This window comes from Pseudoliparis swirei, chromosome 3, assembly GCF_029220125.1.
Source record: "Pseudoliparis swirei isolate HS2019 ecotype Mariana Trench chromosome 3, NWPU_hadal_v1, whole genome shotgun sequence".
Taxonomy (NCBI): Eukaryota; Metazoa; Chordata; class Actinopteri; order Perciformes; family Liparidae; genus Pseudoliparis; species Pseudoliparis swirei.
Genome location: NC_079390.1, coordinates 21,106,100 through 21,121,062, shown reverse-complemented (window position 1 = coordinate 21,121,062; position 14,963 = coordinate 21,106,100). Strand labels below are relative to the sequence as shown.

General features: G+C 42.0%; 1 protein-coding gene across 2 annotated transcripts in view; it reads left to right on the top strand.

The window, feature by feature from the left end:
* grk6 (G protein-coupled receptor kinase 6) overlaps nucleotides 1–14,963 on the top strand; it is a 53,134-nt gene that overhangs the window by 22,853 nt on the left and 15,318 nt on the right. The window contains exons 3-6 of one of the 2 annotated variants that reach the window (XM_056408807.1): nucleotides 2,914–3,026; nucleotides 6,895–6,972; nucleotides 7,564–7,664; nucleotides 11,035–11,127. In XM_056408807.1, coding sequence (XP_056264782.1) covers nucleotides 2,914–3,026; nucleotides 6,895–6,972; nucleotides 7,564–7,664; nucleotides 11,035–11,127 — 385 coding nt within the window. The remainder of the gene's footprint in view (nucleotides 1–2,913; nucleotides 3,027–6,894; nucleotides 6,973–7,563; nucleotides 7,665–11,034; nucleotides 11,128–14,963) is intronic. The other variant, XM_056408817.1, reaches the window with a different exon arrangement.

The window sequence follows — 14,963 nt, the reverse complement described above, 5'->3', positions numbered from 1 at the left end:
GGAAATCACAAAGGACACTTCATCACGTTTTCTCCACTTGAAGGAAATCACAAAGGACACTTCGTCACGTTTTCTCCACTAGAAGGAAATCACAAAGGACACTTCATCACGTTTTCTCCACTGGAAAAACCTTAATAAAGGACACTTCATCACATTTTTCCGACCAGAGAGCATTTCATAATGTTTTCTCCATTCGACGGACATTCTAGAGGGCATGTTATCATGTTCTTTCTGCCATAGGGTCTTCCATTACCGGCTCTATGCGACAGTCTGTCGATGAGGAGTTTCCCGGTGCGATGATGTTCTCGGAGGTGCTGTAATGCCATTAAAAACTGCAGAAGGTGTAGTGCTGAAGGTGTAGTGTGATATAAATCATGAAATCAGAGAACACACCTGTAAAAGGATGGTGGAAGAAGACGTGGATGTAAACAAAGTTGGTTGTAAAGTATTCAAAACGGGGTGTTGTAAATGCAAATGTGCATGTTACAAATGAACCCGACACATTTGTTCAGAGGGTTTTAGTGTGAGACAGCGAGTGTAAACAGCTTTGTTAGTCTAAAAGTAAACTCGCCGCTAAGATCAAACCAAAGTGTGTAGTTCAGCTGGTAGGAGGCCACGTTGTTCATTTCCTTGAGAGATTCTGGGTTGTGCAGATGAAGAATCGTTTGACTTGCAGATCACTCTGCTCCTCTGCTTCCTCGGCTCTCACAGCATCCACGCTGTCCTCCCTGAGTCACTTTGTTTGTTCGTGAAGCATCATGAGGCACTTTGCATCCACATGAATCACAGATGTAAATTATAAAATGTTCTTGTTGTTGTATTTTTGTCCTGAAGCTCAGTTGAGCAGATGAACTCAAACAACCTGAGATATGCATCTAAAACCTCCCCAGCATGTCTAATCATTGTAGATGCAACCTCGGGCTAACTCGTCCATCGAGTGGGCCGTCTTTAACTATTCTCTGAACAAAGGATTTTTTTTTAAAGATGTGTACTTGAAATAATTAAACAGTAAAATATGTCAATTACAAATTCCTACACAGAATAGTAAGAACATCTGAGAATACCTACATTCGAGGAGCTAGAATCAGCCAATTTAGCATTTTTTTGGTAAAAAAAAGAAATGAATGAAATTATTAAAGGGCGGTCAAAATCTTCGGTGAAAACTAATCTTCCAGCTCTAAAGTATTTAAATTGCTAATTGGACTTGATTTCATGCATCTAATCTTTCTAAATAATCGTCAAATTGTCCACTGCTCCTTTTATAAAAATGTTCCAGTGAATAAGACGGCAGATCTATGCAGATGTTATCCTCGAGCATCACTGTTATCAACCTCAGCGGCTGGTATTTGACTAATAAATGTGTCGGTGCCTTTCGTTGTTGTAATGTGTCCGACTCCGTCAGTCAAATCCCTGACGCACGACAGCGTTTACGACTCCATTGATGACGAGTGGCTTACTGCAAGTAGAGCGGTTCAAATCCCTGGTCGGGCTGGGCCAGTCCAGAGCCGGTCCAGGGCCAGTCTAGGGCCAGTCCAGGGCCGAGTCCAGGGCCGGTCCAGGGCCGAGTCTAGGGCCAGTCCAGAGCTTTTGCCTGAGCATTTGTTCAACCTATGAATTTGACTGTTAAATGTCGTTGGACGATACATCACAGAGGAAACGGTGCATGGAAAAGATTAAGAAAAACCAAGGGGAGTCTCGAGGAGAGTCTCGAGGAGAGTCTCGAGGAGAGCCGAAACCAGAAGATCAAACATGCAGCGACCAAGTCATCTGACGATCGAATACTGCTTTTCTTTTCTTTCTGGCATTTTATATTTATTTAAAACCTATGAATTGATTGATTGTGAAAACAATTGGCCGTTCTGAAGTCAACTCAATGTTTTCACGCGGCACGAGAAACGACACATTGGAGAAGAGAAGGACGAAAAAAGAAAGATAACTCAGAGGGCCAATTCCCATCTAGCACGGCATTGACCAAAGACGTTGTCCCCCCCAAAGGAAGGAAAGTGTGATTGCCCCCCCCCCCCCCCCCATGTCTCATTATTAAATATTGTGAACAGACAGACATTCAGCAATCAGAAACAATTTCGCACAATTAACGAATCTATTGTCAACCAACTGAATCATGACGAGTATAAAACCAACTCTAAATATAATGAATATAAACAGGAACATAAGAAAGTGCTTTAATCGGGGGCTGTCAATTACAAAGTAAACTAGAACTAGGACCTGTTCATGACCTTTGACCTTGACCTTTGACCCGATCAATCCCAAAATCTAATCAACTGGTCCCCGGATAATAACCAATCATCCCACCAAATTTCATGCGATTCGGTTCAATACTTTTTGAGTTCTGCGAATAACACGCATACAAATAAATAAATAAATACACGGCGATCAAAACATAACCTTCCGCATTTTCAATGCGAAGGTAACTAGAACGAGCACTCGGTAGAGCGCATACCTTCGCCGCAGCCACATTTTGGCATTAGTTGCATGCCAATTGGATAAAAATTTACCGCGCTATGGAAAAAAGAAGATTTTGACCTTTTCATGACCTTGACCTTTGACCCGATCAATCCCAAAATCTAACCAAATGGTCCCCTGATAATAACCAATCATTCCACCAAACTGCATGCGATTCGGTTTAATACTTTTTGAGTTATGCGAATAACACACAAACACACACACATACAAATAAATACACAGCGATCAAAACATAACCTTCCGCATTCTTAATGCGAAGGTAACTCAGTGAATACGTGGTTTTTGCTGACAACTTCTCATGAAAATGAAAATAAATGTCCCTTTCATGTTGTTATTGGTTCCCTATCGTTGACGGAAAGGTGCACCGTCATGTCATGTGACATTTTGATTGGATGTTTTGCTTCAGTTGGCGTCTCCTTGCCTCCACAGAAAAGGACTACAGCAGCCTGTGCGAGCGGCAGCCTATCGGACGGCTGCTGTTCAGACAGTTCTGTGAGACCCGACCCGAACTGAGGCGCTGCGTCAAGTTCCTGGACGCTGTGGTAAGAAGCGTGTGTGTGTGTGTGTGTGATGGGCTTTTTGAATGTGTGTCTTGTTCCTGGGAGTGTGTGCGTTTGGGTCGAAGAGATTGAAAGTTTTGTCTCAAATGCCCCTTTTCCATGACTACTAGTGTGGGAAGAGACACTCGTGTGTTGAGTGTGTGTGTGTGTGTGTGTGTGTGTGTAGGGGGGGGTGAGGGAGGCTGGTGGGGATCTCAAGGACTTGCTTTTCGAAAGGCTGCCCAATACCTATTAATAAAGGAAGAGGGGGGGGGGGGGGGGTCCTCCTCATTCATCCTCATTCATCCTCATCCTCCAATGAAAACTGTCCAAAGCGGTTCCGTAGAGTAACAAGGACACTTTTTTTAGTTTTGTTAAACAATTTAAATGAATTAAAGTTACTACAAAGAACTGTGAACTGGTTATTAAAACAGTCTCAATGTTTATTAAAGAATTCAACGTAAACGAGACGATCGGCGAGAACATTGGACATTTATTTAAAAATTATTCTTAATGTTCGTCGTCGGTGCCGCCGGGCGGATTACGGCGAAATCAGACCAAATCAAGTCGTCTCCACCTCCAGCCATGGGAGCAACAAAGTTCTAAAGGCCGATATCTAAAAATTAAAATCACTATTTTCTGCATGGCATGGAGAAGGGAAGGAGTTTGTTTCTGTCCCTTTTTTAAACAACTTGGCGAGTTGGTTCCCATGCGAGGAACTTCTAATGCAGGAAGTTTTAATTATCCTGAAATGCCTCCGACACTTGACGTTTATAGTGCGGAGGAGGAGAAGGAGGAGGAGGAAGAGGAGTGGGAGGAGTAGGAAGTGGAGTTTAATATCTGTTTGATGAAAAAACGTGAACTTTTGAATTCTGGAGAGAAGACTGCGCCACGGGGAACGGCTCGCTGCTCGCTCTGCGCACGAAGGAATGTTTCAGTCGTTTTAGTCCAACTGGGTGTGTGTGTGTGTGTGTGTGTGTGTGTGTGTGTGTGTGTGTGTGTGTTCCATTGATGCATTGCTGTGTGCAGTTGACAAATGATACACCTTCACTCTGATGGCCTCTCTAGTAGTGGATCTTAAGAGTACATTTACTCTCAGTACTGTACAACCTTGAGGTGTTTGTGCGTGAGTATTTATACTTCATGTTACTTTGTACTTCTACCCCACAACATTAGTTTCTAGTTAAGTTCCTAATAAATAGAAAATCAGAATCAACGAATCAAGTAATACAAATGATCACAAGTACATCAAGTAATTAAAATGAGCAAAAGTCCAAACTTTTTGGGATAGATTTCACTCAAAACTACAAATGTGAATGAACCAATCAGGATCCATCCTCTGGGCTCCATGACGACCTGAGCCAAACGCTCCACCAATCCTAATCCAGCAGATGTAGACATGTGACTGAATTAAGGAAGAGAACTGTGTTCGTTTATATTTCATGGGACTATACGAATTAAATATTAGTCGTTAACCACCAGAGACCATGATGGTCCATCCTCTCCCATGTAACACTGTTTGAGATATTGTTGGTTGAGGTAGTCCTCCTGCTTCAAGCCTTTTTTAATTTAAGAATAAAACGTGAAATACTGTATACTGTGTAGCCCGGTGGTAAAAGTAGACTATTAAAACACGTTATATTAAATAACAATGTCAGGTAATTAAGATGAAAGTAAGTTTGTTTAATATGTGGTAACATTATATAATTTAGTCTAAATAAAGGTATAGTAACTCGTTAAAGTGATGGCCACAGTGTGTGCCGGGTCCTTTCATCGCCAACCGGACAAAGGGACTTTTGTACTTCGTCAATCGACCACGCGCCGCGGTTTGTAGGCTGCCATTTATTTTGAAAATCTGGGTATAATGAATCAAAAAATTGCAGTCGCTGTTCAGGGGGACAACACGGTTGTTCGGGAAAATTATGGAATTCGATTTTTATTAATAGAAAATAAAATGACTTTTCCAGACTTTTCAAATATATACAATTCAGAGTAATAATAAAAAGTGTCATGCAAGCAAGTGGCAGCCAGCAGAGTCAAAGTGTGGCCAGAGCGAGCTTAAAAGTGCAAGATGACAGTGGAGGTCCGATCGATCGGAATGAGTCAATATATTTTGATCCCAAACATGAAGCCTGGTTGGCCGAGGATTACAAATGGGAGAGGAAAGCCAGACGCAAACTTTGTTTTAAAATCTTTCGACAATGTGTGTGTGTGTGGGGGGGGGGGGGTAATCGTAGAAATTGTAATCCATGCGCCATGGTAAAAGCACTATTGTCTTATCGCGACTCCATCAAAATTCAAATATGGTCTGAAAAGCCAACTTTTATTTCAGACTCAAGGTCCAGATAGAACAAAACATTAAAGAGGATAAAATACATAGAACTACGAATGCTTTATAAGTACCAAAACTTTATGTTTGATAAAACCATGAGTCATCAACCCGGCAGATACATTTATAGATAAGATTTCTTAAAAGCCACAAACATATCACTGGACTACTCCCTCGCCATAGTATTCTCATGGCATCATTATAAGCTCCTTGAAGTCTCTGTCATTAGACACACGTGTGCAATCTGCTTCAAACAGAGACATCTTCACTCCATCTGCACACATACTGAACCTGCGTGGGAGAATGTTTCCTTCAGCGTACATCATACAATATTGCCTAATAAATCCATTTCATTTGAATTTCACTTTGAAATCTTCAAAATAAAAGCACGGGATATTTCCTTGACGGAAAGGTGTTCATAGGGCTTTCAAGCTGCCAGGGGCCACAACAAATGACGTGGCGGGCCGCCTTCGGACCGCGGGCCTTGTGTTTGACACCTGTGCCTTATCACAAACACCGAGGTAATTATCAGATCATTTGAAATCAGGGAATTTGACGCTTTTGTCCTTCTTTGAAAAGTCTGGAGAACTCTGGAAATGGACAATGTGTCAGTACATTTGAAACGTGGCTGTTTACCAACGGTGGGTTTTTACAGGATTTCCTGAGACAACAGAAGTTGTGAATAGTACCGAGCAACATCAATGCTCCAAACAACCCATAATGCAACACTCGCTGTAGGTTTCCCATATCCAGAAGCAACAGACTTGACGAAGCCATCGCCGGAGAGCGAGGCTCCAGGCCGACTGACCGGCTTTACGGCGGATACGACTCCACGCAGCGGGCAATTACGTCCTCTTCTACCCCGCGACCGCTTCCCGTCTCTTCTCCGAGAGAACTCAGCGAGAGGACGAGACGGAAAGAGGGAAAATGAGATTTGAACCGTCTCCGCTGTCACTTAGCGTTACTTTACAGGCCCTCGCGCCGCGCGATGGGTCGAGAGGAAGCACTTTGGACTCGTTTCCAGTCGGGCTCCGTTTACGGCAAGCGATTCCGAGGGGGAGGAGGATGCAATCAGCTGGGGAACTGCAGGGTGCGGAGCAGGCCTCCCCGATCTCTTCAATTATACAGTAAATTGGGTTTTGCAGTAATCAATGTCTTCAGTGGAAACCGGCTCAGAGCTTAACAATCACTCAATATTGTTGTTTATTGGCTTTCATCTCAAGGGTGATCTGATTCTGTCAAGTGGCCTGAATGAAGGATGCCAGTGTTTGTTTTGATTGCTTTGCACATACGATCTTTTACTGACGTAATGCATTCTCAGTCTTCCTTGACTCTTTTTGTTTTAGGACTTTGCATACACTTGTACAAATGGATACAGGACCAGAATTCAGATCCATACGGTCAGAGCCGATCCTGAACCACACTGTCGTCGTTATACGTCGAGACGACGTGGACGGGCGGTGGCCGCCACATCTGGGTACCTTGAGTTACGGCCACCTGTGGCTCCTCCCACTCATGTGGCGTCGTCGTGTTTCCCCGCAGGCGGAGTACGAGGTGACCCCGGACGAGAAGAGGAAGGCGTGCGGTCAGGAAGTCATCGACAAATACTTCAACCCAAAGGTAGATGCTGCTTTCACGGACCTCCGTCACCCTCAGCGTTGACGGCGTTCCGCGTGAAAGACGACTTCCTTTTTTCTCTCTTTTTATTTCCCGACGTTGTGTTACATGCATACTTATTGAAAAGGAAGTTATGTGAACGATTTTCTCAAAGGATCCTCTGCGTCAACATACTTTGCGAAAGGCTGCCGGCGTCATGACAGGGACGTCGAGAGAGACGAACATGACGCGCAGAGATGAGATCACGTCTGCGCAACACGAGGGTGACGATTAACAGCCACTTTAGTTATCGTTAAATAAGAGTGGGAAAACTGCTTCTTCGTCGAAACTGCGAGTTTCCACCCGTTCCTCCCGATAACGCCGTCTCCGTGCGCGCTCCACCTTCCTGAGTGCATACGAGTCCGAACACGCCCGCCGTGTGCAATCAGATATCTGCACCGTCTCAAACCCAGTTGATCCGGCTTTCCTCTGACTTTACTGCCAGAGTTGAGTCACTTGTGTTTACATGGGCTTCATGTGTTTGTTTTCTTCTTCTCTGTGTGTGTGTGTGTGTGTGTGTGTGTGTGTGTGTGTGTGTGTGTGTTTGCGGTGCAGGCAGAGGACCATATGCCTGAGGTGGAGGAGGCCATGGTGGCCCTGTGCGCCGAGAGGCTGCAGCAGGTGGCCTGTAAAGAGCTCTTCAAGGACTGTACCAAGTAAGACCACAGGGGGGGGCTTGTTTATGCTGTGTCTATTATTTTTGTTTACCCACATGTCGGGTTATTACCTTCGCATTGAAAATGCGGAAGGTTATGTTTTGATCGCCGTGTATTTATTTGTATGCGTGCGTGCGTGTTATTCGCATAACTCAAAAAGTATTGAACCGAATCGCATGAAATTTGGTGGGATGATTGGTTATTATCCGGGGACCATTTGATTAGATTTTGGGATCGATCGGGTCAAAGGTCAAGGTCATGGAAAGGTCAACATCTTCTTTTTACCATAGCGCGGTAAATTTTTTATCCAATTGGCATGCAACTAATGCCAAAATGTTCATAATTCAATGCCCAATCTTGTGATATGCGAAGGTATGCGCTCTACCGAGTGCCCGTTCTAGTTTATAATAAGTTATGTTTAATTATTGGCAAAAATGTATTGCCACAAAATGTGTTTAATCCCCCCCCACGAGGGTCCATGGAGGGCTGATGATGCAGGATGACGACACACACACAACGAGAAAAAAAAGAGCCAGTGTGAAGTTTCCTTAAGAAATTAATTGAACCACAGGAGGGAAAGTGACCCGTAAGCCATTTAAAACTATAATCACAGATAGAGAGTTAGCTGCACATGAACATAAATCATGGTTTGGACTAACCCGATAATATAATGTTCTCTGGTTTGAATATACTACGTATATATTGCATATTTTGGAAAATACACGATACATGGGAGTTTTACTTGTGAAAACATGCCAGATTTGATCCGTTTGGCAATAAATAAAAACACTCTTTGACATAAAGGGTGAAATTGATCAGTGTTGCCAGAACAAGCTCGCCCTCATCTCTATCTCTCTGTGCGGTTTCTGTTCTAGAGGCATCACAAATAAATCCTGTGGCGCAGCGACAATCGTCAGACGGCTGAATGTCGGCTCTGTCTCCGCTCCGGGTTTATTTGAAGTCACGAGGCTCGAGTCACTGCGGTTGTTAAAATCCGACTGACTCGGAGCTGTTGTCTCGTTTGTTGACAAGTTATTACATCCTCAGATTTATGAGCCGAGTCTGATTTAAGGGTCTATTTTGCGTGACTCAAGTCTCCGGGTGTGTTGGATTCTGATTGGTCCAGAGGAGGACAGCGTTTGGGTAGTGAGGAGGCAACGTGTTTGAGGAGCAACTTTGGGAGGTCGCTCGGAGTAGATACGTATCCCAGCATGCATTTCAGCAACATGTCGCCCTCTACAAGAGTTGGATACAGGGGAGGAAATTTACATATTTTTTAGGGGACAATTTTTGCCCCCACTGACTGAAGTCCCAAAAGGAATTGGGAGCACATTTTGAGACTTGTGAAATAACATTTAACCATTGTTCAAAAATAATAAAGGCTTACAGTATAGGAGCAATTGTCATAAAAATGGCAATAATAAGACAGAGTAGTCTACAGATTCAAAGTGTTTTCTTAGATTCTTTTGAACAAAAAACAAACAGAAAACAGAAATCAAACAAACCATACTTCATTTTATTCTTATTTCCTTGTGGTTATTTATTGTTATCACATTTTTTAAACAACTATTAACAATTATAACTTATTTCTTTGTTTTTTTATAATACAAAATTATATTTATAGATATTTGTGTGTGTACCTACCGAGTCCAGGCAATACAGACAAGACACACACAACAAAGAACAACAACTAAACGCTATTAAATTATCAGAATTATTAGAGGAAATTATGAGGGCGTCTTTTGCCCCTCTTCTCGTCATATCAGGGGCAAAGTTATATTTCTTAGGGGCAGTTTTACCCTTTGCCCTTGTGTATTTGCGACGCTGGTTGGATACCCTGGGCTCTGTGGATATATGCCGTCTTATCTTATTGGTGATGGTTGTTGGGGTTGCATGCGACAGGTCTTGAGCTTTTGTAACACTGGATTTGTAACTGCAGTATTTCCCAAATGAGGAAGTTGGGTTCTTAACGGTCGAGAGCTCTGAGCCTGTCGGCTGTTTATCAAGCGATGCAGAAAACAAATGATTCATGATGCAGTCGCAGTGTTCGTACGGTCAAGGAAAACCTGGAAAAGTCATGGAATTTTAAAATGGTCGTTTCCAGGCCTGGAAAAGTCATGGAAAAAACTAAAATCATAAAAGTTTTGGAAAAGTCATGGAAATGTGTTATAATCACATGTTCACTGACGCCGAGTTTGAAATAGTTAATATGTTTTTTTAAAGAGAGACGCTCAAAATATAAGCCGGCGTACGCTCTCGATACGCAACGTTTTCTACATTTTTCATGCTTATACCGAGATTTCAGTTTGGTCATGGAAATTTGGTTTAAAGTCCTGGAAAAGTCCTGGAAATCCATCGGTCAAAATGTGTAAGAACCCTGCAGTCGGTACTCAGAAGTGTAAAGAAATCAGAAATCCGAATATTTTAAAGTGGATACAAACTAAAATGGACAAAATGGAAAAGAAAACACGACCAAATCAGCGTATCTTTTGACGAGGAAGAGTTCATTGCTTATTCCATAAACACCAGCCACACATTGTGTAACAACCTGTTCGTGCTTGTTGCGTGAGCGAGAGGCGGCGCAGAGGGACGGTTAGACACGAGTGATTCACGACGCCGCCGCACACAGCATATGAACGCTGCGGTCTCTGCACCCGGGCAGCTGTTGTTGTTTTTTCTTGGTAATATTCTACGTTCACCGGATTATGAAATCGATCACAACTCTTATAGTTTGAGTTCAAGAGTCTCATTTAAAATCGACCTGGATAAGAACCGGTTACCTTTATGCACTTTGGACTAACTACGTGTATCAAAGCAGGGTCACGATTAGTTAAAAAATAAGTTTGACTTCATAATAATGCCAAAAAAGTATTTTATTTCTGATACGACCAGTAGCTCATTGAGACTACTGTAATTGCTGCTGTTGCCAAACTTAAAGATCACTTCGATCACTCGACACACGCTGCTGGTAAACTATGTATAGATTTGAATGGTTTTATCCAACAATTTAAATAAGACAAAGAAATTTTTTTTTACCTGCCATTTGCAACACTATTGATGGTATAAAGCGATGTTCTCCGCTATTTCTTCATAATTCTTTTTTCGAGAGTCCATGGTTCCAAAGCCAAACTATATTTGGTCCCCTATCACATCAGACTTAACAAAAGCAACGCACAAAAATCCTCACAAGTGAGATACCGATTTAATAATGAGTCAATTATGGAGATTGTTCTGGGAAGCGACTTCCATCTATGAATCAACTCATCGTGAAAAGAAACAAACTAAAGAGACCGACATCAAGTTCCTGCAGCTTTTTGTGAACAGGAAGTGACCTGCAGATCCTCTGTTGTGTGTTTTTTTTGGTACCCAGATTGATCCACGACTACCTGAGCGTGGAGCCCTTCTCCGACTACCTCGACAGCATGTACTACAACAGGTTCCTCCAGTGGAAATGGATGGAGAGGTAGAGTTTGGGAAATTGTGTCATCTCTGTTTTTTTTTTTTGTCTTTGTCTGTCTTTCTCACCATTATCTAGACACACACTATACTTTCAGTACACACTCACCACTTAAGAGCTCACTCGCGCTCATTTGGAGGCGACATTAGCCTTAAGCACCGGTGATAACATGCGTGGAGAGTTGCTTCATTCCTTCCTCCCCCCGGTGTCCTCACGTCCTCGAGGTCACCGGGGTGAGAACGATTCGATATCCGGGAGTTTTGAAATTGTTCAACGGCAAACTTTCACACGTCGGTCTCAGCAGCGAGTCGACTCGCGCTAAAAGGCTGGCTGCACCTGATTGGACGGTTACCCGAGAATACTTTATCGTTTATCGTAATTACGGGAAGAGAAGGGAGGATCAGCAGGTAATGCTGGCGTCTATACAGGGGCTCATTATGACGATATAGAGCATTTATGAAGGTGGAAACGTACTTACTTTCTCCTCTTAATAGATGTTCATGTATTTAGTGAAGCCCTCATTTAGATAAGTGAGTTATTCAGACCATGACAGACAGCAATGTCAATGAGTTACAGTCGGCATGGAAACAGGACCACATCAGCATTATTTGCGCCTGAAAAAACAACCACCTAAAAAGCTCAAAAGAACAGTGGTAACAATTTGACATGAAGTAGGGAGCAGCATGAAATATAAAAAAGCTCCTTCACCTGGTTTAGAGTTATATTTGATAACTTTCAAAAAAGCTAAACAATGTTAGTTATGAAGTTACCAGGATGGAACTCTCTCAGAATATAAATATATATATTATATATATATATATAAATAAATATAAATATATATATATATTATATATATATAAATATATATATATATATATATAAAATATATGAATGAACACAGAAGACAACACAGTTGGTGCGTAAAATATAGTTAATATATGTAGTGGTGATATCTATGAATCCCTTTAAGCCCGTGCATTACGCATGAATATGATTTTTTTTTTTTAAGCACAGTCCCATTATATTTCCCCTTCAATAAAATAACGTAAATTAATCTGAAAGTGACCACGAAGTTTCAACTGTGCACGTGACGATAGTTTGTTGTGGTTGTGTGATAATGTACGGAAGAAACAAAATACAACAGAATAACAATTAACAGTGCAGCGTTGTTTCTCCTATAAAATCAAATAAAAGTGAATGTTTCTTTGACCCATTTACATCACTGGCATGCTGGGAAGTCCTGAGATCTTAATTCCTGGTTCTGTCTGACGTAAGTCCGAACACAATCACATCGGTGCTCCTTTGTTGTCATCACAATAACGGTTATTGTGAGTTCCATCACGTCTGTACAGACAGAAAGGGGGTTTCCGACTCCGGGTCCCATCACAGAGCACCGATGGTTCCCAGACCCCATTATGAAAACTCCAGTCCCACAGTGGACTGAGTAGAGACGCACTAGATTCAAAGAAACCTAAAGACGAGGAGGAATGTTAAGACAATGATGGAGACAAAACAAAAACAAAGAGAAGGGGGGGAGAGATGTGTTGTCTGTGTGCCCACCAGGAACCAGTGCTGGCTTCTCCCTTCATTATTTACAGTACAGTGGGGACTGTGTATTCCAGCCCCACAAGCTCCTTATCAAATAAAAAATAACTATGTGTCTGGCATGTTAGCTTTGCAGGAACTGTGTGAAGTTGATGACCTTGCATTTTCTTTTTTTCTTCACAATGGGGCTTAAAGAAGTCTCTAAAAACCATCATTGAATTCCCTCAGCGGTGGAGAATTTCTAAGCCTGTAACTGCAGTGAAAACGTAAGAAGCAGTTTAAATGTTGGCGTCGGTTCAAGAGATGTTGGAGTTGCAGAGTTGGAGCCGTGAGCTGCTTATGTTGTCACAAATAAAACAAAGAAAGCAACACACAAACAAGTGAAACGCTCTTTTATCTTATTGTTTAGGCGGCAGCGAGCTTTAGCTATGCAAACAGATGATTCAAGAAGTCTCTAGACCAGGCCTATTCAACTAGCGGCCGGATACGGCCCGTTTGAGTTTAACTACGGCCCGCAAGACTGCCTGCAAATCAGTATAGCTTGGTAAGAAAAAATAAAACTGACGGACACGCCTCTTTTATACATTGAGACATCTAACCCAGAGCCATTGAGTTTCACTGTTGCCTCAACCAAACCTGTATGGTTACATCTTTATGTTACGCACCGTGTTGGTTGCCGTTGTTACCCCCCTACTGGTTTTCAAACCTACTGGTTTCCCTACGAGTGCGTGCGTTGTGTTCTCTTCACATCTGCAGCGGGGCTCTGTCTCGCTCACCAGATTCGTCACACATACACAAACATATTGCTGGAGATCTTCAAGCCACCGTTCATATCCATTTGGGCGATTACGATTGTATAAGTAAGCAGTGCATCACAGCCACGGATGAAGAAATACATTTTCGAAAAAATAAAAATAAAAAGATCGCCCGACCTGGTTTCGATCTCTTTCACGCAAAAGGAGACTTCACTCAAAGACATGCAGTCTGTGCGCTGCGCCACCAGATATTAGTTTCAGCCCGAGTAATTTATATATTGATCCATTAAGTCACATTTCTTATGTTTTCATGGAAACAGTTGGGTTGAAGGGATCTGAAACAACTGGTTACCTTGAGCGGATATTTACACTTTGAAACATGTTTATAGTGATGCTTGTTCGCAACACTTTTGCCACACAATACCGACGCATTTTCGTGTGTGACTGTTTACCTGTGGAAATATACATTAGTGTTTTTCATTTTTAGCCATTATTTGATCAATATTCTGTGCGGCCCTCACACCCCCCGTGATTTTCTTATTCGGCCCACTTGCTACTGAAGTTGAATAGCCCTGCTCTAGACCAATGAGAACGCTTGCTTTGGTCAAGCAACTCTTTTTTGGATACTTAATATTTTATTTAGGTATTTTTACAGAAATACAACCTTCAAAAGAAAGAATGTATAATAAAAATTACAAAAATTACAACATTTACCATGCATCTGGACAAGAAGGGCCATAAGGAAACACAAAAATAAAAAAAATGTTTAAGCAGGAACATAATTGTAAATAAGGAAACAAAACAATCAACACAGCCATGCAACACTTCACCAACGTTGTCATCAGTCAATCATAAATTCGGTCCAACAAACAGATCTCTTGTACAAAATATAGTCAAAGAGTTCTATTCACAGGGTATCTTTAACTTAGTTTTAAACTTATATATATGGGTTGCATCTTGGTGAAACATAGTGCTTTTCTTATTGAGAGACACTGAGTCTCTGGCGCCAACAAAGTCCCGAATCCTGAGAGGTTAGGGAGGACGTGTCACTTGCCAACTTCCTTATTTGGACATATATTTTGTCCATGTTGTCCATCTAGCTGTGTACATGTCCATCTCTGTCTCAGAAGGAAGTTCATTCTTTCCATCGCATGGATTTCTTTCATTATTTCAATCCATTTTTTTTTAAAGCAACTCTTTAAAGGCTTTTTTGATGCACACAAAACACAGAAAACCTGACCTGGTCCGAAAGCTGAAATAATGGCCGACTGTTTCGGAGTCGGTGTATCAATGTAAATCGACACAGCTCAAGGTCGTATTTGTTTTTTTATAGGTCGGACGAAAAATATTGACTTGGTGTGCAAAGAGGCCCTGGTCCTGTGTCATATGTTCTTGTTAGTTATTAGAGAAATATGCTTATTGGCTGCAGAGTTACTGCTCTCATCTCCTCTCAGCCAGGTGGTTAGCTTAGCTTAGCATGAAGACTGGCAACAGGCAAAGTTAGTCTGTCCAAATGCAAACAATAATAATATAATGTGTCTA